The 23,439-nt window shown below is 44.2% G+C and overlaps 1 protein-coding gene across 1 annotated transcript in view; it reads right to left on the reverse strand.

Moving 5' to 3' along the window:
- Positions 1–373: 373 nt before the first annotated feature.
- Positions 374–23,439, reverse strand: part of CHMP4B (charged multivesicular body protein 4B) — a 40,116-nt gene continuing 17,050 nt past the window's right edge. Inside the window, exons 2-5 of the mRNA XM_045833709.1 lie at positions 5,225–5,402; positions 3,426–3,540; positions 1,836–1,962; positions 374–644 (exon numbers count right to left, since the gene is read on the reverse strand). Of these exons, the coding sequence (XP_045689665.1) occupies positions 580–644; positions 1,836–1,962; positions 3,426–3,540; positions 5,225–5,402 (485 nt within the window). The 3' untranslated portion in view covers positions 374–579. The remainder of the gene's footprint in view (positions 645–1,835; positions 1,963–3,425; positions 3,541–5,224; positions 5,403–23,439) is intronic.

The following is a 23,439-nucleotide window of genomic DNA, read 5'->3' on the forward strand; positions in this document are numbered from 1 at the left end:
GTGGGCTAAAATTGGAAACACAGGGGCCAGTACACAGGTGGACAGAAATACAGCTCTCAAGGAAACCAAGATCAGATGCATTATTACAGCTAAGGACAAGGAAAAGCCTATGGCTTTTAAAAAACGACTTTTCTGCCAGTACCATACAAGTCTTACAAAGAGATGTGCGACAAGTCAACTGACTTAAAAGAACAGAGGCTACATTTTCAGATCATTTCAACTTGCAAACGGTCGACCCTTTCCATTGAGGTTCAGCAGTGGAGTTAGCGTAGTCCAGAAGCTCAATGTTGGATTTGCAAATACAGTTTATTTTACAGAAATTCAACATTATAAACAGCAGGCACCTCCCACCCCATCCCCACCCCCACCCCCCGCCCGCCCCGCTGGGTGCAGACCATGCTATGCAGAGTGAGCAGTGATGCGGCCCTACTGCTTTGGAGGGGGATTCGAGAGCGATGGAACCTGCCTGCACCACGTCCTGCCGTCCCTGCACACACACACGCCTGCCCGCTTGCAGGCCACCAGAGTCTGTCTGGGTCCAGCTTGCACTGGACCAGTTAATTAACTGGTTCCAGTTAATTACATGGTTCCGGCCCAGTTCTCCAATTCCTTTATGTCTTCGTCTTCCTCTTCCTTCTTCTTGGCTGTGTGATGAGAGAAAAGGCAATTTAGGTGGGCTGGCTGCAGTCTTCTCAACACATTCTGGCTGCGGGCCAGGGCTGTGCTGCATGGCTGGTGTCTGCAGAAGCAGCCCTGCCCTTGCGGCCACCCCATCTTCAGGTTATCAGCAGACTGCTTCTGTGCCTAAAAGCTGCAACGTAAAACTCCAGATAACCAGACACACTTCCCCCAGTACCTCCACTCCGCCAGCATCAGGGCCAGACAAAACAAGGATTCTACACAGAGTCGAGATGCAGATGAGTCCCAGAGCACCCAAGGTCGGGGAGAGAAGGACAAATACCAGAAGGGATCAAATCCTCGCCCCACACCTCCCTGCCCCTTCAAGTGATTGAACCCTCTCCACCCCTGAAGGCAACTTGCTGGACAACGTTTGGACCTCCTTTGCTCCTTATCCCAGCTCCACTCGAGCAGCTGACTCAACCTAAGGAGCCATTTCCTCCTTAAAAATGGGAGAGTGAGGTGACTAGAGCCTGGTCACACTCTGCTCCCTGGGCGCTCTCTCTGTGCCCAGTTAAACTGCTTCACCTTTTCTAGTTCTGTGTGGAATACTTCTACCCTACTCAAGCGTAAAATAATGGGTGGGGTGGGGAGGAGCAGGCACATGGGAATGAAGGTTTTATAGAACCAGGTCTTTAAAAAAGCCAAGCTGTTTCCTTCCCACAGTGACTGCCTCTGAGGCGTGCACAGCACAGGATTCTAGACGGAGCAAAAGTGTCCCTGGAATTAAACTCTCACACCTTCTCCCAGTGCCTAGAAATTCCTCGTTTGGTGACACAGGGAAAATCATTCTGGACTACTGGTTCTCAACTGGGGGTAATTCTGCACCCCCCAAGGGGACACCTGGCAATCGCTGGAGACATTTTTGGTTGTCACAACTTGAGAAGGAGGTGCTACTGTCATCTTTTGGGTAGAGAGAGGCTAGGGGTGCTACTCAAGATCCACAGGACAAAGGACAGGCTGAAGTGGATCTGGCCATGTTAACAGTGCCAAGGTTAAGAAACCCTGTTCTGGAGAGAAGCTAGGAAAGGGCAGGTGACACTGTCTATGGGGCCGTTGCAACAGATGCCATCTGCTTCTCAGCCGAGTAACTGACCACAAAAACACCCGCCACACAGCGCCGAGGGTGTGTCTGACTCTGGATAAGAAGTACTCACTGGGTTTTGATGGTATAGCTATAGAGGGAACATTTGGTAGAGGGACTGTTTCAGGTCCACTGATTTCCAGCAAATTCTTATCTAGTTCCTCTTGTTCTAGTTCTTCTAATTCTGCCATGAGCTCATCCTGGTAAAGAGAAACACAAGAATGAGAGACACCGGGGGAATCCCAGCTCCCGCAGCAGTACCTCTTACCTGACGGTTGAGGGGACGCACACTCCCTCCGAGAAGGTCAGAGGGGAGACAGACTCCAGATCCACACTCTGTGACTCAAATATCCTAAGCTTGCTCTAGCAATACTGACATCTGTGTCTGCATCCTGCACTAGGCTGTGTGCATCTTAAGAAAACAGCTGCATCTTTTCATCCTATTTCTTTATCTCAGAACTGGGTGTACTAAGTGAATGTGCAGGAATGTTTGCTGAATTGAAATTAACTCGAGCCCTAGCTGGTGTGGCTTAATGGACTGAGTAATGGCCTGTGAACCAAAGGGTTGCGGGTTCAATTCCCAGTCTAGGACCCGTGGCTGGGTTGCAGGCTAGGTCCCCAGTGGGGGACACGTGAGAGGCAACCACACATTGATGTGGTTCTCTCCCTCTCTTTCTCCCTCCTTTCCCCTCTCTAAAATAAATACAATCTTTAAAAAAGAAGAAAAAGAAACTAACTTGATTGGTTTGTCAAATTCCACTCGGAAAACACTAAAACCCTGGCACTGGAAGCCAAGGGTAAGAGCCACAGGCTATGGTATCAGCTACACCCTGGGAATCAGATAGCACAAAAAATCAGATTCCTCGGAGAGGGCCTGACCTTCAGTGGACTCAAATCTAAGGCAGAATGAAGTACCTTCAACAGTGTCTGTTACTGTATTTTAAAAACCTAAGAGAGCCCTGGCTGGTGTAGCTCAGTGGATTGAGTGCGAGCTGCGAACCAAAGGGTCGCTGGTTTCATTCCCAGTCAGGGCACACACCTGGGTTGTGGGTTGGGTCCCCAGTTGGGGCACATGAGAGGCCACCACACATTGATTTCTCTCCTTCTCTTCCCTTCCCTCTAAAAATAAATAGATAAAATCTTAAAAATAAAAGAAAACAAAACAAAAACAAAAACCCCAAACCTAACTTGCTACAGCAGAAACTGGTAGGTGCCCAAGTTCCAGACGATTCCCTAAGGAGTCAGATGTAAATGCCCCTTCCTTGGCTTCACTTTTACCTCATGTCACAGTCGTTTGAAGGCAAATCCTGTAAACATCTCCAGGGCATGGTCACCTCAGCTGCCCCAGCTCTGAGCCTGGGGCCTACCACAGAAAGGTGCTGGGTAGCTACTTGTTGAAACCAATCACTGACCTACAGCCTGCTGCTGGGTTCCAACAAAGGTTCCTTTACTTTACCTAACCTTCTACCCTGAAAAGTAAAAACCACCCTCAAATTCAAGAATTGGGAGGGTTAGCACCCTGCCCTGTAAGTGCAAATCTCTGGAGGGGTGAGAACTAGTGATTTCCAAACCACACACTGCCTGCCAGAGAGCCTGCAACAGCAGACCAAAAGGCAGCCAGTGTCATTTGTGAAGCATGCGTGACCTGCATGAAAACACTCACCTCATCAAATTCTTCTCCAAACCCTACAGGTTTTGAAATAGCTGTTGAAATCTCCTCTGCGAGTTCTTGCTGGTCAGCAATGTCCTGCATTAACTCATCAACTTTATCGATGTCCCTTTAAATGAAACGGACAGATGTCATATCGATGATTAGTCTGTGAGAGATAATTACTCTCTGTGAGGAATTACTTTTTTGTCTTTATTCTCCTCCTCCTCCCCTTTGAAACAGAGAATCAAGAGAATAGACTTAGTGTCCTTAGATATCACCTAGTCTAACACCCTAAGGAAATAAGGCTTATTAGCCAAGTTAGGGGACACAGTCATGGTTTCACGGTCATGCAAGCCAGTAAACATGTCAGATGAGACCACAGGACTTGAAGTCCTGGGCCAACAGCCCCTCTTCAAGCTCACAGGAAACTCTGTACAGGGGGATGTGCTCTGTGTGTTGCAGCGGAGGCAATGACTCACACAATCACAAATCGTACCACACAGCCATGCCACTTGACAGGTCCTTCCCATCTCCTCATACCCACTCTGGCTCCTCCACTGGAAGACACAGAATCATTTTCTATGCACTGTCAATCTCAATCATATACGCCACACAACTGATCAACATAGTATGTACACATATACCTCGAAGTGTGCACAGAATTTACTGAGATGTGCTCTGTGCTAGGCATCTTGGAGAAACAGAGACGAAACAGACATGGACCACACTCAGGTGTTTAGTCCAACAAACACCCACCGTCAGACAACACCTCACTTATTTGAAGGCTACTTTTCCTGCAACATTTCTAGAGCAAAGATCAGCAAACGTCTGTAAAGGGCCAAAAAGTAACTATTTTAGAATTTGTGGGCCATTCTACCCCTGTCGCAAATAATCCTACTGTGGAGCATAAAAAAACAGCCATAGACAACATGAAAATCAATGGGCACAGCTGTGTTTTGATATTTACAAAAATAAGTGACAGGCCCATAGGTTGCACTTTGCCAGTTGCTGTTCTACAGCATGGCTGAGTGCCCAAAAGGAAGCAACCTGGACAGAACATGGGGTTCTAAGCACCCCCAAATGTATGCTGCCAAGTACAAGCACTAAAACAAATGCAGAATTTTGTTCATGGAAGAGGCCCTCGCTTGAAGCGTAGTGTTACCCTGGCCTTTAACTGCAATTGTAACAAGTCTAGTCTGATTCTCTATTTCTCAGGCCACTGTGTATGAGTAGCAGCCACATAAAGGAGGGGCTGCTGAAGTCAAGAACATTGTGAGTATGACAGTCAGCGCCTGAGAGCAAGAGGGAGGCAGAAACTCCCACCAAAGGCATCTGTAAGAATGGAGAGCTCCAAAGCCCTTGGACGTACCATTTTTCAGGGCCCCTGATAGCATCAGGAAAGAGTCATGGACTTTGGTTCTAATCCATGTTCTATCCAAGCTCATAAAGACACGACACAGTGCAAGTCACCTCCCCTGTTTGAGACATGGCTTTCCCACCTTGGTAATCAGAGGCCTGGGTGAGAGGACCTTTTAAGAGCCTTTCCTGCTTTAAACTCTATGCTTATCACAATAACTTTGAATTACTCAGAAAATATTGTTTCGTTCCATGAGATCTACTTCCAAAAGCAGTAAGGTAGACAATTCACTTTAGAGAAAGTTCCGAACAAGAATACAAATTACAACAAACTCAGGTGCTTGAGTGGGTAAGTCAAAGGGACTGCCCAAGGCCAAGGCCTGGATTCAAGGCATTCCAGGGCCAGCACTGCCCTGCCATTCAGCTGCACCCCCCCACCTCGGGGAGCAACATACATGTTGTCGTGGGCAGCTTTCATAGCCTTGGCAGCATAGCCCATGTTCTTGAGCACCTCGGTGTTGGTGTTGGCATTCTCCAAAGCCTCTCGCTGGAACTCGATGGTTGATAGTGTGCCGTCAATCTGCGCCAGCTGCTTCTCGTACCTCTTCTTGCGCTTCAGTGCCTGGAGGGCCGCTGCACGGGGGGAAAACAGGGTTTCAGAGAGTCCAGACACAGGGTAATAAATACCCTAGAGCTCACCTGAGTCTTCACTCTGATTTTAGTGGCTGTACCTTAGTTGTTCCTTCTACTATAACACAGAGCTACTAGAGCACGTTCGGTTTTCTGAGAAAACTACAAAATTCACAAGCAACCAAGCACACACGTACAAGTTCACATTCTCTGGTAACCACCCCCCACCCACACACACATCACAGCACAAAGAGGCACCCAGAGAAAGAATGTGCTTTGAGGTTGAACTGCCTTAGGTTCAAAACCCAGCTCACAGACTTAGGTAGCTTCACTGTGAGGAGTAAATGAGATAACGTATGTGAACACCTGGCATAACATTAAACAGTGGACACTGTTTAATTATGATAAAGCAAGTTTAAGATATCATTTTATGCCAGTTAAATTACACAAAAACTTTATACCTAGTAATGGATCAGTTGGGGATTAAGTGCTGTCTCACTGTACATAGCTGATAATTATAAATTGTTACAATGCTTTTGAAAAGTGACGTGGCAACACACAGCACCAACCATAACATTCCTGCCCTCTGTCCCAGTAATTTCCTTCCGGAAATGTATTCAACAAAAGCAGAAAGCCCCCTACAGCATTCTCTATCACAGAAAACAAGAGAATAAAGACAGAACTCCCTGCCAAGGGCAAATCTAGAGTCTGACCATTTGGTCAGGTCAGCGTCACCATCTGCCTTGGCTGCTGGCATGTCAAGGCTGTAGAGGTCATCTTGTTTTAAGGTCCAGTCAGGACACGGTGAAGCTATGGCAGAGCAGGGGCCAAACCATGCTTCCCTACTCACAACGCAGCCTTCTTCCTCCTACTGTCTCAAGTCCCTCTTTACACTAAAAACTATCTTTAGTACTGGCTAGTGTGGCTCAGTTGGTTGGCGCATCGTCCCGTAAACTAAAAGGTCACAGGTTCAATCCCCAGTCAGGGCACATGCCTAGGTTTCCAGTTCAGTCCCCAGTCGGGGCATGTACAAGAGGCAACCAATCAATGTTTCTCACATTGATGTTTCTCTCCCTCTCTCGCCCTCTCTCCCTCCGTCCCTCCCTTCCCCTCTCTCTAAAAGTCAATAAACATGTCCTTGGGTGAGGGTTAAAAAAAAGACAAAGATCTTTAACACACATCTTAGATGGGCATCAAATCCAGGAGAGGGCTCAGCACAGACTCGAGCAGAATGAGTGGGCGGCCCAGCCCCTGCCTTGGCCTGACAGCACTGGCCGCACATACAGACACACACTGCTCCCCATGTCTCTGGGCTCCAGACCAGAGCCACCTCCTGCAGGCTGTGGGTGACCGTCAACCACCTCCCCCGCAGGGCTGTGGCTTCTCCATATTCACATGAATAGGTTCCATGCTCCTCAAAAACCAGTTGCCAAGGGAAAACAAGCTTGGCTTGCATGTAAGCAGTCCATGGTTCCTTCAAAAGCAGCAGATAAAACCACCAGGAAAACTTCTCCAGCCAAAGAAGCTAAACAGAAATTGTAAAAACTCTAAAGAACAATGAAATGTCCCTCATTAGAAGCTGAAAAGTCATTCTACCTGCTATCTGATTCTGGTGTGAATGGCCTATGACTTCAAGAAATCCAACTTGCGGTCACACCCAGGGCCGCAAGACGGCTTTCTAAACACCTTCACCTGCTGCTAGTTCTAAGCCATGCCTGTATGTAAGTGCCCCACAGCATCAAGCCTTTAAGGTAGAAATAACCACCCTATTCAGCAGATGAGGAATCTGAGATTCAGAGAGGTCATGTAACCAGGGTCATCAGGTGGTAAGCAGCAGAAAGAGTGTTAAGCCAGGTGTGGCCCTCCAAAGCCCGTGGCCCGTCCTTCCAGCTGTGTGCCTCTCACTTAGTGAAAAAGGTAACATCTTGCCCTGGAGGGAGGGTCAGGGGGCCTATGGGAACACAGTAGATGGAAGTACAAACCCAACCATGTCATTTCTTTGCTTAAAAACCCTCAATAGCTCCCTCGGCCCATAGTACAGAGCCACTGTGTGGTTTAATGTTCCCTGCAAGAAGCCAAGGGACTGAAATCCTCCCCAAGCCAGGTCCTGGGAACGCCAGCACCAAGACTGAATCCCTTTGTCACTGACAATTGTGACAGAGGGAAGACATCCTGGGAGAGTCCTGGTAGATAAGTGCTCTGGGCCTGGGGCTGCTTGCTCCTGGCTTCCTTGGTGTGATCGTTGCTTTTCCATGGAAACCAACCCAAACACATCCCAATGAACAAGTGATTCTCAAGCCCTCTCAGGCCAATGTCCCATAGATGCCCCTTTCTCAGGTCCTCTTCAGCCATCCCCATCACCTACGGCATAGCTCAGCCTATAACAACTTATCCACCAGTCAAGATTCAACGAGGTGTTCCAAGAGCTTTCTGCTCCATAAGCAAGGCAGCTGCGGCAGTTCTGTCCACTTCCTCATTGAATCTTCCCGCATTCAGTCACGGGGAGAGGTCCCACATCCACACTAATAAGGAGACTGGGGACCAGAAAGGTGAAGCAGCTCATTCTAGTCACCCTGCCTTTAGGTGGGGAGGGGAAGGATCAACCACTGGTCTGTGTAAACCCCCAAGCCTCTGTCTGCTCTTCCCACACAGGCTCAGTGACTCTGGGACAGTTCTCAAGAACAAACAATTAAGATGACACACCTGCCTTGCTTTTCAATGTCCTGAATGTAGCAGGAACCAAATTTATTCTTTCCCTAAGCCTTAAAACATCATAGATTTAGCAATGTTTTAACCTTTTCTCTGATACATTTCACTGTATGCCAATCTTGCATTTGTCTGATCTCCACCCTATTTCTAAAATTACCCAAGCAATAAATGATCTGGGTCCTGGCTGGATAGCTCAATTGGTCAGAGTGTCATCCTGATATGCCAAGGTTATGGGTTCAATCCCAGGTCAGGGAACATACAAAAATCTACCACACGAATGCATAAGTGGAACAAATCAATATTTCTCTCCTTCCTTCCCTTCCTCTCTCTCTCTAAAATCAATTTATAAATAAATAATCAGGAAACAAATATCCAAACATATCAGGGAGCTAAGCAAGAGACTCCCCCCTCATGAATGAAATGTGTATATTACTGATTTTTATAGACCCACATCCAGCACAATGACTAGTCCACAGTAAGTGCTTATATATTAAGCTGAGTCTCCAATTTCATCTGATTTTTTAAAGTTTTTCATATAATCCTATGCAGGGCATCTCATGTGGGGTGCACCCATATTTTATGTCCTGTGTACCACCGATTCAAAGGAGAAATAAAGTCTCGTTGACACAGTGGCTAACGCAATCGTCACTTGGCAGGATTCCGTCCCCGCACTCCTGTTCCACAAAACAGGAATGTGTGCAAGTGCCTGCCCTCTCCATCCTTGCCATTCATTAGGTGCGCCCTCTCTGAGACCAGGAAAAGGTCCTGAGTAAGCAGAGCTGCCATCCAGGCTTCCCCCTCCCACCTGAAGAATCCACCCACAGTCTCTCACTCTCCTTGCAGTTAACTAACTCTCCAGGCGTCTGGCACAGTGAGCTGATTTGTTTACCCTAATCTAACACCTGTGCATATCTCTCGATTAACTGAGAACTCCAAAGAGAAAGGGTACACTATTAATTTTCCCCCTTCATAGCTGATTTATGAGTAAAGTAACGTTATAAATAGACATGGGGTCAGCATTTGGGCTCCAAGAATATGTGTAAATATATTCACAGCACTTGAACTACCATGTATCTTACAAAAATGTGGCGTATATGGTGAAGTGGCATATACAACTTAGGGTAAACTAAAAGAGTAAAATGCCACTCTTCTTGTGTACTGTTACACTTAAAGCAAAACACCCTCCATCCCAACCTTATTTCTGACCAACAAAATCTGCCTCTATATGTAGCCAAAGTCTAAAGGGCCAAGCCCAATGTTATAGTTCTCCAAATTCCTGATTGCTGGTTTAAAAAAAAAAAAAAAAAGTGTAGCTCAGTGGATTGACCACGGGCTGCGAACCAAAGTGTTGCAGGTTCGATTCCCAGTCAGGGTACATTCCTGGGTTGCAGGCCATGACCCCTAGCAACCGCACATTGATGTTTCTCTCTCTCTATCTCCCTCCCTTCCCTCTCTAAAAATAAATAAAATAAAATCTTAAAAACAAAACAAAACACCCAAGTACTAGATTCTCATCACAAGAAGAAAATTTCATAACTATGTGAGGTGACGGATGTTAACTGAACTTCTAATAATCATGTTGCAATACTACATACATATATCAAATCAATGTTAAATACTGAAAACTAGTGCAATATTATATGTCAATTATATCTCAATAAAACTGGGGAGGAGGGAGTAGGTTAACAAAGAGTTTATCTAAACCAAATATTCAAAGAGGGAGCATATAAAGAGATCCCTTTTCCGCCAAAGAATCTCAGTGTCATTCATAAGCAAAATGGCACTGAAAACTGAAATTTAACCCAGGCCAATAGACGTTTAAGAGGTTGCTTTTAGATGGGAAAAAAATAGTCCTTGGAATCTCCATATTTAATTATGCCTTTGCTGGTTCCAAGAGAGTAATTACAGCAGCAATTACAGAATCTAATAACCAGCTTTATTGGCTCTGAAAGCTGAGGCAAAAACAACTCCAACCATGTTGAAATAAACATTGGTCTCCAGACGGTTGCTTCATTAGACACTCTAAACAGCTATTTGGAGAAAAAAGTACAGAAGAGATACCCTAGGAATCAGAGACCCGTGATAAACTTTCACTGAGCACCAGAAACTCCTTCTGCAACGCATCTGTTAGTGACTGTACAGAAACCATTTTCAGAGAATGCATCAGTTCAATACAACTAGATAGGATGTTCCTCTCTTCTAGGCAAAGACAGACTTGACTTCTCTTTGAAGAGTTTCTGAGGAGTGCAAGTTTGCTTGCCCTGATCTGGGGGCATTCAGTTAGGGCCATTAGCCCAACAGATGCTAAGAAGTCGTAACTGTACACTCATTAGTCATATATAGAAAGATTTGGGCATCAGCAGGAAGGAAGGCCCAGTAATACTATACCCTCTCACTAAATGAATGATGGTACCTCTAGTTCTTTCAAAGACCCAAGGTTCTATGTCTGAATTCATCTAGCAGAAGGTACAGGGCTGAGAGGGAAGACAGAGAGTGATGCTTCTTTCTCACTCTCAGCATGAACCACATAGAAAATATGAACATATTCCAGAAGAGACTTACAAATACAACATTAAGTGAGAATTCTGAAGAACCCTCAGCAGGCTGGTCATGGCAGGGCTTCTGGAAGGCAGGGAGCTGAGTGGAGCTGAGTGAAGCTGAGAGAACAATCAATCACTCAGATGCTCCTTGCTCATTATGCCCATAAATAAACTTCAAATGTTCAGGGCACCTTCAGCAAAGAGAACCACACCTGGCCATCAAGCCACTCACTAGTCACTTTGCTGGGGTCACCTGTCATCTGTCCTGTGTATATGGGCAAGAAAGATCCAAAGTCAAAACAAGGAAGTTACCCATCAATGCCAAAGAATTGACAATGGAGGGACAGTTAGTTATTAGTAACCATCTCTGCACCACACAGCATCAGACAGCCCACCACACACTGACCAAACAAGAGTTACAATACTGGAAGCAAGGGGGCTTGAAAGAGTCTTGGAGCCCTGGCTGGTGTGGCTCAGTGGATTGAGTGCCAGCCTGTGAACTGGAAGGTCACCAGTTTGATTCCCAGTCAGGGCACATGCCTCAGTTGCAGGCCAGGTCCCCAATTTGGGGTATGTGAGAGGCAACCAATGAATTGTACACTGATGTTTCTCGCTCTTTCTCCTTCCCTTCCCTTCTCTCTAGGAGAAAATAAATAAATTCTTGGGGGGAAAAAAAAAAGAAAGAAAAAGGCTCTTGGAGATACTGAAGACCAACCCAGACAACTGAAAAAAATGATCCTGCAGCGAGTTAAGAGGAAGAATTAGGACTAGAACCCGGGTCTCCAGCCCAAGGTTCTTTTTACCACCTCAACTCTTATCTCCAAATTAAGTTGTTATTAATAAACCAGCAATCCTCACCCCACCAACATAAGGAAAACAGTCTACCTAATGCTCTTTGATCCAATTTCAAAACTCTGCCCTTGGGAACTTCATTTAAAAAGCTCATGCTGACACAAGAAAGAACTAGAAAGCTACCTGAAATGCTCTCCTAAGTCCCCAGTTAGAAGAAAGAGAAAAAAAAATGGAAAAGAGGTGCTAGTCTGCCTGGTTCTGGGGTACTTTCCCTAAATTGGTGCTGTTGTTCCAGCCCACAGGTTCAGAAGACGAGGGCAGGGCTGGCTCTCGTTTCTCTAGCAGGTATAAAGGTGGCAGGAACAGCATGGGTCTGCAGAAAGGTCTCGGAAACCGAAATGCACCTTTAAGCCCAGATGGAGGCTGTTTTTGTGTCCACTGTTGCTCAGCGAGTGTCCCAGGCTCAGCTGAGGGATGAGGGCCTCCTCCTGCGGGAGGAGCACTATCCTTCACACTGCTGTATTTATTCCCACACAGCTGGAGAGAGCGGGCTAGAGGTGCAGAAACCGGTTTCCAGAGCAGCCTCCTTCACTGTTATGTATCTCCCTGTTCCCCTAATTTGCTCTCCGTGGCCTGCAGCTAATGCACTCCATTTAGAGATGGTAAAATAAGTACTTGTGTATGAGCAGGAAAGTGGAATCTGAAACCCAGCTGACTTCACCAGCAAAGTACAGTACTAGCTGCAAGGGAAAATTCTAGAGAGAAAGAAAGAAGCCCCTTATCTGTTTAACAAGACGAAGATGAGAAGGGTGGATTAGATGCTCCCTCTAAGGCAGGAGTGTCAAACTCATTCTCACCAGGGACCACATCAGCCTTGCAATTGCCTTCAAAGGGCTGAAATAATTTTAGGACTGTATAAATGTAACTACTCCTTAACTGTTAAGGAGTTGAAATTACATTTGGCCCTTTGAAAGCAGCTGCAAGGCTGATGTGGCCCTGGTGAGAATGAGTTTGACACCCCTGCTCTAAGGTCTTCCTGCAGCTCTAACGATATGCGAACCTCAATAGTTCCAAGATTCCCAGTAACTGACTGAAACAAACACAAAAGGCTTTTTTTTAACTGACCCTGCGTGATCTTGAAAATCATATTTATATCGATACACTTCTTGAATATTTCACATAATCAAGTTTTCCCTGCAAATGAAATATGCAGTATCTCTGGCATACACCCTGAGTTAGAAGACAAAGCTGAGAGTCTGGGGAGACCAAAAAAGCTCCGGTTCACAGGACAGAGTACCAGAGGGAAGAGAGCTGGAGACCTCGGCAGCAAGACCACAAGCGAGAAACAAACCCGGAGACCACAGAGGGTCCCTCTCAAGTATTCAGTGGAATACCAGCTACTGCATGTGTATGAAGAAACTACTGAGGCCTGGAAAGGGTTGGAAAGAGTGGCTGGAAAGGGTTAGAGACAGCAGTACCAGGTTCTACACAGAGATGTGAGGAGCACCAGAAAGGAGAAATACATGGGTAAACATATAAGGCTTTTTAATTATTTAAATCTCTTTTTTAAACAAGCACAACAATAACAATATAATGGGGTTCAGAACATGTGTACGAGTAAAATGTGGGACAATAGCAGCACATAAGCCAGGAGAGAAGTGGGAGTGCACTGTGGTGAGGTTCATATACTGTCTGTGAGGTGGTAATCACATCACTCAAAAGTAGACTGCAGTAAGTTACAGGTTTGTATTATAAACTCTGAAGTAAACGCTAAAAGAACAATGTTACAGCTAATAAGTCAACAAAGGAGATAAATGGAGTCATAAACATCCTCAATCCAAAAGACGGCAGGAAAAGAGAAAAATCGTGAACAAAGAACATATGAAACAAAAAAAGAGCAAGATGACAGATTTAATCTAACCATATCAATAATCATATTAATGTAGCTTTCTAAACACCCCAATTAAAAGATAGAGATTGTTCAATTGAATTTAAAGACCCAACTTTATGTCGCCTACAAAAGACTTCCAATGTACAGATCAACAGGTTAAAAATAAAAGGATGAAAAAAGGTACACTGAAGTTACACTAATCAAAGGCAGCTGGAGTGGCTATATTAATATTTCAAACAAAGCAGACCCAGAGCAGAGATTACTACCAAGGGCAAAGAAGGTCATTTCATAATGATACAGGGGTCAATTTATCAGGAGGATATAGTAATTATAGACATTTATAACAGAGCTTTAAAAACAGAGCTTTAAAATACCTGAAGCAAAAATGGATAGAACCACAATGAGAAACAGACAAATCTTTAAGTACTGTCAGGTTTCAATACCCCTCATCAACAAGTGATAGAATGAGCAGACAGAAAATCATTGAGGATACAGAAGACTTGAACAGCACAATCAACAAACTAGACCTAACTGACATTTGTAGAACCGCCAGAAAAATACTCATTTTGTTGATGTGAACACGAAAAATTTACCATGAGGCCATATTCTAGGTCACGATGCAAATAAATGTAAAAGAATTCAAGTCACATGAAGTGTGTTCTCTGACCACAAGGGAATTAAATTAGAAATCATAAACCAAAGACCTCTAGAAAATCCCCAAATATCTGAAAACTAAATAACATACTGCTAAATAACCCATGGATCAAAAAGGAAATGAAATGAAAATAAGATATTGTGAACTGAATGAAAATGAAAACACAACATAACAAGCCTTGTGGGATTCCACTATAAAGCAGTACTTAGGGGAACATTTATAGTAAAAGCCTATTTTAGAAAAGAAAGACAAAAGACCTCAAATCAATGACCTCAACTTCTACCTTAAGAAACTAGACAAAGAAGAGCAAATGAAATCAAAAGCAAGCAGAAGGAAATTAGGATCAAAGTGAAAAAGTCAATAAAATAGAAAAGAGAAACAATACATAATAAGGTCAATGAAATAAAAATCTGGCACTTTGAGCCCTGGCTGGTGTGACTCCATGGACCGAGCACCAACCTGTGAACAAAAGGGTCGTTGGTTCAATTCCCAGTCAGGGCACATGCCTGGGTTGTGGGCCAGCTCCCCAGTGGGGGCACATGAGAGGTAATCACATTCATGTTTCTCTCTTTCTTCCTCCCTTCCCCTCTCTCTAAAAATAAATAAAATCTTAAAAAAAAATCTGGCACTTTGAAAAGACTAATAAAACTGAACTAGCCAGGCTGATGAGGAAAAAAAAAGTACCAATATCAGGAATGACAGATATGATACCACTACAGATTCCACAGACAGTAAAGTAAAAGGAAAAAGGGGGGTATTTTGAATAACTTCATGCCAATAAACCTTACCACTTAGATGAAACTGACAAATTCCTTGAATGACCCAAATCCATGCTCCTTCTAATGCATCAGGAATTAGACCTTACTCATGACACTTTGCTATGGAATCAGGGACAAAAAATGGTTGAAGGTGCTTACCAACCAGCAGAGAAGACAATGTGGTGTGATGACAGAGGTAACCAGTGGGCACTCTGGGAGCCTAGATGGGGAAAACCTAATCTTTGGGCTGTCGCACCTTTTAAAAAATGATAAAAGATAGACAAGAAGGACATATCCAGGCAGGAGGAACAGAGAGGCCTGAGAGAATGAGGGAGGGAGGAGGAAAGATAAAAGCCCCAGAAAGAAATTCACGAACAGTTTTGTACGTCTTATTAAGGGGCTGTTGGACTTTATCCCAGTGTAGAGGGATGCTATTAAAAGAGTCTAATCAAGACAGAAATGTGATCAGATTTGTCTTTCAGAAAGATCCCCTGGCTGTGATGGGGAACTGACAACCACTGCACTAATCCAGAGGGTTTGGACTTCAAGGGCCTGACCTAAGGGCACAGCAGAGGGTCTGACCAGGAGAGGATGAACTTGAGAGACACCAGGAGGAAGACTCCATGGGCCTGGAAACCTTTCTGAATGTGCAGGGTAAGAAAATGGAGAGGGAGTCAGGAGCAACATCTAGGCTCCTGGCAGGAGAACCTGGGTGGTTGAGATGCCATTCCTCAGAGAATCTAGTGACTTAGAGAAGTTGGGTCAGGAAAGGAGAAACCATTCTCATCAGGCCTTTCTGTGGGGCTACAAACATCAAAATTTAAATTAGTACCCAAAATTTGAATTAACATTCTCTACATCCATATCCTGAATATAGAAAAGTTCAGGGATTTCCGAGCGGGTAAAATCTAAATAATTTCTTATTAAACTATAAAGAATACAGGATTCAAAGGTAGCCTAATTGTTACTGTTTATGCATGTGTGTGTCAGGAGAATATATAGGTAGACGTTTGTAATTTACAGAGACTATCTATGGGCTTTGTAATTGGTTACTCTGGGAGACACACTGACTGACTGAGGCAGGGAAGGAACTTTGCAAATTATCAACTATTCACCCTACCCCTAATCAAAACAAACAAAAAAAATAATGTAAATAAAACAGCAAACGTTTACTAAGAACAACCTCACTATGCCTGGCACTGGAGCTGCGGTCTGGTCTCACCAGCAGAGTGAAGGCATTTACTGTGCTCCCCTCCCCAGCAGGTCGCAGGCTGGATGCTCTCAGCTTACTCAGGGTAACCAGGTTCTTGGCTGAGAGAGAGAGGAAACACAGCTTGCCCTTGGTTTCTGTTCCCAGGCTGGGATGAAATGTTTCTTTTCTGATTGGCTTTTCTTCCTCTACTTCCAACTGAATCCACGCCAACAAGAGCCCCCTTCTGCCTGAACAAGCACGAGAGCACCCTGGCAACTGAGATGACGACAGAGGTCTGGGGCCCCCGGTCATTTGTAAATGCCAGCAGAAAAACTTTCCAGTGTTTTTCCAAAGCAAGAGGAAAACCAAACCAGTCTTCTCTCCTTTTGGAATCAGAGACATGCCGAGAGGGTTGTAGAGACAAATCACCCTTCTAGATCAAACAGCAGCAAGGGACGAAGGGTAAGAGGAGCCACGGGAAACTAGTGTCTTTCTGGGAAAAAGTCTCACCTTGGTTCCCACAAAATGGAGGCACAGAACCTCAGAGCCCTAGTGCATATCTATTTTCACACCGCCTGTCCTTTAATCAGAATGTGAGCTCCTGGAGGGAGGGACTGTGTCTTCCCACCGCAGTATCCTTGGGACAAGGTAGATGCCCAGAGGAATGGTCGGCTGGACAGACTCTTGGAGAATAAATCTGACCTTGTTTGTACAGAGGAGAAAACTAAGGTCCAAGGAGGTACACGCACAGAGCAGGTGCTCAGTGAACCCCTGCTGAGTGAAAGCTGGGTAGAGGGCTGGGCCCAGGATCAGAAACAGTGAGCTCCATTAGTGAGGAGAAAAGTACAGGCTGCAAATGTTTTCCTAAAAAACCAACCCCCTCAAGGCCCCAAGCCTCCATAAACAGTCTGCCTCCCTAGCCACAGGGTGGAGTAGGCTTGTGATCCAAGGTGAGCCAAAGAATAGCCTTCTCCTTGATTATGGTGATGGATCTAGTCATGGCACGTGACCCAAACAGCCAATCAGATTCCTTCTCTGGGATTTTTCTAATAATGCTAGGAGAACAATGGGAGTAGAGGGAAATAGAGACTTCCTCCCCCACAACCAGGATCCAAAGCTGTAAGTCAGAGTAGCCTGCAGTCATGGCCCTGACTCAGGGGGAAGTCAGTACGAACGAACGGACGAATTAACACACAGAGAGACCAGCTCCAACCTTCCCTTTCCCACAGTCATGTGAGTGCATAAATCCCCCTTCTGCAGAGTAAGCTGGTATGAGCTGGCATTCCATCTTCTGCAAAACAAACAGGCCCGTGCAAGGAATGTGGTAGGACAAGAAAACAGCAGGCGAAGAGAAGCCGGAGCAAGGATCCTCAACCAGAAGGGTCTATGGATCTCGAACACAACATGCAAAATTTTAACATGTTTTCTGAGAAAAGAGCGCTTACTAGATTTGCAAAAGGTAATGATCCCCTACAGAGTTAAAAGTGAGGGAGCAAGAGAAAAAGCAGAGAGACATTCCAAAAGACAGGGCCTCCTGATATGGCTCTCTCAAGTTTCTCCTTGACTGGTCCCCCAAGTTCTGTAGGTCCACTTGCTCAGTAATTCCATCTCCCAATCCTTCTGCCCCAACTTCCTTTGTACCTTTCCCTCTGCAACAGCCTCTGCATAGATAAAAACAGAATTGAGGTTTTCTTTTGACTGTTCTCTACCCTTGGTGACTTACGTGCTGGGTTTCTACAGCACAAGTTCTGAGTAGGGTCACCATACATCCCGGTTCTCAGGGACAGCCTCCGTTGATATCTGCTACACCACAGTAATTATTGATGGCACTCCCTTCATTCTCTTAAGTGTCTTCATTGGAATGATATAAAGTCACCCTGCCTCCCAGAAATCACGAGAACCTCCCTCTCCCCCTTTTTCTTTCCTATCCTATGGTGAGGCGATACACAGTGAAGGTTCTGGGGTCTCAGGGATAAGGTGATATTTTTGGCTCTCTGAGTAGCACCATGGCAGTCGGCAAGAAAAAGTGCCTTCCGAAAGGGGACAAAGAGGGGAAAAAAGAAGAAAGTGGCTGACCCATTTTCTAAGAAAGACTGGTGTGATGTGAATATGATCAATATAACAAGTACTGGAAAAGCTCCTGTCACGGGAACCCAAGGAAGCAAAATTGTATCTGATAGTCTCAAGGGTCAGCTTTTGAAGTGAGCCTAGCTGATCTGCAGAATGATGAGGTTGTATTTGGAAAATTCAAGCTAATTACTGAGGGTGCTCAGGGCAAAAACTGCCCAGCTTTCATGGCACAGATCTTACCTGTGACAAAATATGCTCCACGGTCAAAAAATGACAGACCGTGACTGAAGCTCATGTTGACTGATATCAAGACTACCAATGGTTATTCGCTTCATCTACTCTGTGTTGTTTTACTAAAAAAACACAACCAGATTCAGAAGGCCTCTTATGCTCGGCATTCAACAAGTCTGCTGAACCCGGAAGGTGACAGAAATCATGACCTGGGAGGTGCAGATAAATGACTTGAAAGAAGTGGTCAATAAATTGATTCCAAATAGCATTGGAAAAGACACAGAAAAGGCTTGCTAATCTATTTATCCACTTCATGACATCTTTGCTGGAAAAGTCAAAATGCTGAAGCAGCTTAAGTTTGAATTGGGAAAACTCATGGAACTTCATGGTGAAGGCAGCAGCTCTGGAAAAACTACTGAAGGTAAGACGGGTGCTAGAACTGAATGTGCTGATGGATATGAGCCCCCACCCCCCAATCCAAGAAGCTGTTTAAAATTCAGACTTTTAATGACAAATAATAACCTATTTGTGGTGTTAAAAAAGGAAAAAAAAATGTACCCTAGGTAAGAGGGATAAGGTGGGAGTTTGGCTCAAGTCCTGTTTACACACACACACACTTTTTCCCATCTTTGGGGGAACTTGCCTCTTATTTTTACACTTACCCTCCCTGGCTGAGGAGCCAGGTGTTAACAATTCCCACCTCCTCTCACATAGCCTTTGCCTCCCTTCCCAATTATGGTGAACCCAAATCAAGGCTGCAGCCTCTCCCTTCTTAGGGAGTGGAAAAGCCTCTCTTCCCACTGATCATCAGCCCAAGCTGCAGCTCCCAGCTCTTCAGCATACAGAGGGAAGGCCTCTCCAGCAGCTGGAGCAATCAGGACCCAAGAGCAAGAGGATGGTGCTGGGTGCTTGCTCACAAGATCATGGGTTGGGCTATGTGAGCTGGGGACGGGAGGGAGAGGAGAGTGTGTGTGGATTTTTGGGGGGGATGCCTTTGCTGGTCCTTTCTCTACTCATCACAGCAGTTTTTCTAAACATATACCTTAATGTTCCACTCCCCTGCCTAGAAAATCCTGCACCAGCTTTCATTCTCTAAGCTTCATCAGTCTTCTGGTTCTCCCCAAAAGCTATTCTCACTCTTCACCTGGCGAGCTCCCACTGGTCTTGCAGGGCTGTCCAGGCACCAGCTTCTCAATCATCCTATTCCCCCAGGGTGGGCTAAGCAAGACCCTTCTCCTGCACGCTCCTGCACCACCCTTGCTGAAGGCTGCCACCTTAAAACAGTAATGCTGTACTGTTACTGACATCGCCCTAGACAGCACAGTGAGCTTCCTGGGGACACTCCCTGGCATAGAGAAGGTGTTCAAGTCCACATCTAAATGAATGAGGAGGAAGCAATGTCTACAGTCCGGTTAATCAGTTAGCCTCAACCAGTGGTATTCAAGGATCCCTGGGCCTAGGGAAAATGTTTTAGAGGCTCTTCAAACAACCAAGCCTTTTCTACCAAGCCAAAAGGCTTTAAACTGTCATTGCTTTCCACATAGGAGTTTATTTGAACTGCATTTGGCCATTAAAACTATCTCCATGGACGAAAAACCCAACAGGCTGAGATCATCATAACTTTGCAAGAAAGCTCTAACGAGATTTTTATCCCTGCCAGTTCTTACTCTGTTTATAAAATCATAAGAACCCACTGGTCTACTTCCCAGCGTCATGAGAGAAGAAATAAGGAATCTGTTCGTGGCTCTATCCTCCTAGAAATATAATAGAAAAAGTTATGGCAGTATTCTATTTCTGTTTTTTTTGCAAAGCTTTGAGAAGACATGCTCATAATGGCTGGGAAGGCCCCTTCCTTACACCCTACCCCATACATTTTATTATTTTGTGATTTAGGTCAAATTTCATTGCAGTTAATTTCCTGAGACTAGCCAAATACTAATGCTGGAATGAGATTCATTTTTATAAATTGCTTGAAACAACTGGGTCACAGTCAGATAATCCTGAGGTCCCATAGGTGGGAGTCAGGCAGACCTGGGTCCACATCCTGGCTCCAGATCATTTCCAATCTGGGTGATCTTGGGTGACCCTTGAGCTTTAATTTCCTCATTTATAAAATGGTTATAAGACAGTAAAATTATCTACCCAGAACTACAATGTCTATCGCTCAGGAAAGGTTCAGCCAATATGGAGATGACCAAGAAGTTCATTTGGCTTTTTCTGTATGATGGCTGTAGTAGTGCTTAATTGTCTTTAACTTCATTCAAAACAGTTTTGTTAGATTGTTTTGACAGCTGTCATATTAGCATGTATTTTTTTAAAAAGCGTATCAAAATTGGTGAATTTTGTATAGCCATTTAAAAATATTAAAGATGGAAGAAAATTCGCATCATTTTCAACATCTTATGCTTTATTATTTCAAGAAAGGCAAAAATGCAACTGAAATGCAAAAAAAAAAGATATGTGCAGTGTATAGAGAAGATGCTGTGACTGATCCAGCCCGTCAAAAGTGGTTTGTTTGCAAAGGTTTGTGCTAGAGATCTCTCCCTGGATGGTGCTCCGTGGTTTGACAGACCAGTTGAAGCTGACAGTGATCAAATCGAGACTAATTATTAACTGAGAATAATCAATGTTATACCACATGGGAGATAGCTGACATACTCAAAATATCCAAATCAATAAAGTTATTGGTGAAAATGAAAAAAAAATAGGTCTTTTATTTTATGGAAAAAAATTAAGCAGACTTTTTGGCCAACCCAATATTAACGAGAAGCTACATTTTTTAAAAAAATCTCATATTGCCATTCCCAAAAGGCTCTTCCCAAGAGCTATTTAACTACTTATTTATGACTGACATAAATTTGCTGTTCTACGTATTTACTCATTCATTATTTGAATATTTATTTACTTAAATCCTCAAGTAAGGATATGCTTACTGATTTTTAGAGACAGGGGAACTAAGAAAGGGAAAGAGAGCGGGGAGAGAGAGATGACGGGAATATTGATCAGTTGCATCCAGGGTAACACATTAGTAATTTGGTGACCTTGGGCAAGTCACTTAACCTCTCTGAGGCTCACCGTCCATATGTGTGATATGAGGATAATAATACCTGTATCTTACTGGACCATTGTAAGGAGTAAAACAGCATACGCGAGGCACTTATGTAGACAATACTTGATTAGCAGGCAATAAATCTTCATTCCTTCCCATTTTAATATGGTAAAAGAGTAAAAACTAAGGCTTAAAAGTTAAGTAACTTCCCCAAGATTGCAATTAGTAATTGATGAAGCCTAAATTTAAATCCAGTGTGTCTGACTTACCACTCCCATTTTACAAACAAGAACACAGGCTCAGAGACCAAATAGCTAATCTTAATGGCAGACATCAAATTTAAACACCCTCCTGCTCAATGATTAATCTTGGTAGAAAAAAATCCAAAGAGTAAAAACAGATTGGGCACAACAATGTGAATGCACTTAATACCACAAAACTGTCTACTTAAAAATGGTAAAATGGTAAATTTTATGTTATATATATTTTACCACACAAAGAAAAAATAGATTGATTTCATGAGTTTGCTATCTGGTCTTCTCTGCTGAACAATGTAGTTTATAACCATATATGTGAGAATAATAAAACTGGAGGACTAACAAACTGCACAGAATAACCGGAAACCAAAATACTGGGCAGGAATAATTTCTATTCCCTTGAACAATATACAACAGTACTAGATTATAAACTGATTGTTTAGAAAAGAATGTAAAGATAGGAAGTCGGAAAGCAGGCTTCCTACCAAGGCCTCTGGGGTCCCATGTAGTCAATTAAAAAACAAAAGATACGAAGGATAAATGCTGAAAATTCTCCAGCCAATTAAAATTCTTTATCCTGGCCTCAGTACCCCAAGGCCCTCCTACAGATAACTGACAGGCAGGCTCAGAGTCATTCCTGTCTCCTGACTCTAACTTCTATTGGTACCTTGGTTTTCCTGGCTCCAAATGTGGAGGGAAACCAACCAATGCTCCCTGCCTCTCCACTCACCCTCTGCCTTCGGCCTCACCACCACCCTCTCCTAGCCAAGCTTCCTTCAAATCCTGCTGAGCACTCCTCCAGACCATCTCTGTACCCCATCAGACATGAGACCCAGGTCTGGTTCCAGCTCTCTGGTCAAATCAAAGTCTTAGTTTCCTTATCTGTGAAATGAGGGTGGGGAACTGTAAGGGAAGTCAGAGGTGCAATATGGCTCCATCAGTAAAAGCGTTGAACTCTCTTTAACCTCTGTGACTGTTTAACTCTCTGTAGCCTCAGGTTTGGCTGACTACCCAGAAAGTCAGAATGCCACCCAAAGATAAACATCAGGCCCCCAGGAAGGAGGTTAATGAATGTGTAGAGTGTGGATAACTGCCTGATGCTATCTGTTAACTTGGAAATGCATTGTTCTTTCTGGTGGTCTATGTGACCACTCACCATTAACCCCCTGTCCTGGAAGGAGTGCGGATTTTTTCCCAGCCAGGATACCATGGGAAGCAGCTGCTTTGCTCATGTAAGTTTCTCCTATTAAAGCTCTTACAAATTTGAGTAAGGCTACATGTCAGTTCTTTAGAATCAATTCTGAATTTAGACTTCTGAGGCTTTCTCCCAATAGGAATGGATACAGATGATCAAAGTCTCTTATGTTTCCAAGACACAGGAGGAACTCATCAGAACCTGAATAAGGTCAGCTAGGCTGAGCCATCGACCCTTTCTTTCTTATCTACTCTCAACACATGTACCAAGATATAGCTCTGTAATGTCCAGATGTCATAGCGTGTCTTCATGCTGACCATCTCAGGTGCTGATCTTTACTACCTTGGAGACTATTTCGTTAAAGAAAGGGATGATTCTGCATCTACTTTGGGCATGGCTTTCCCCCCTCCTACGAACCACAGAGCCATATGCCTTTATTAGCAATTAAAACAAAAAAAACTTGTTTCTCATACATGAAAAACATCAGAAAACTCCTTCTTGGATCTATTTTCACTAAAGATACAGAAAAGTATGTTCTAAACTATTGGATCAAAGGGGGTAGAGAAATTCAGGCCAAAATTAACTCAGTAGACTGATGTGGTCTTGGGCGGCTTATGAAAGCACCTCTTGGTGCTGGCTTTCCTCCATACCGCCTGTGTTCTCTCCTACTTCCCAATAGAAAAGGCAAGACAGCAAATACT

This window comes from Phyllostomus hastatus, unplaced genomic scaffold (genome assembly GCF_019186645.2).
Source record: "Phyllostomus hastatus isolate PE091 unplaced genomic scaffold, TTU_PhHast_1.1 phas_contig_17, whole genome shotgun sequence".
Classification (NCBI taxonomy): Eukaryota; Metazoa; Chordata; class Mammalia; order Chiroptera; family Phyllostomidae; genus Phyllostomus; species Phyllostomus hastatus.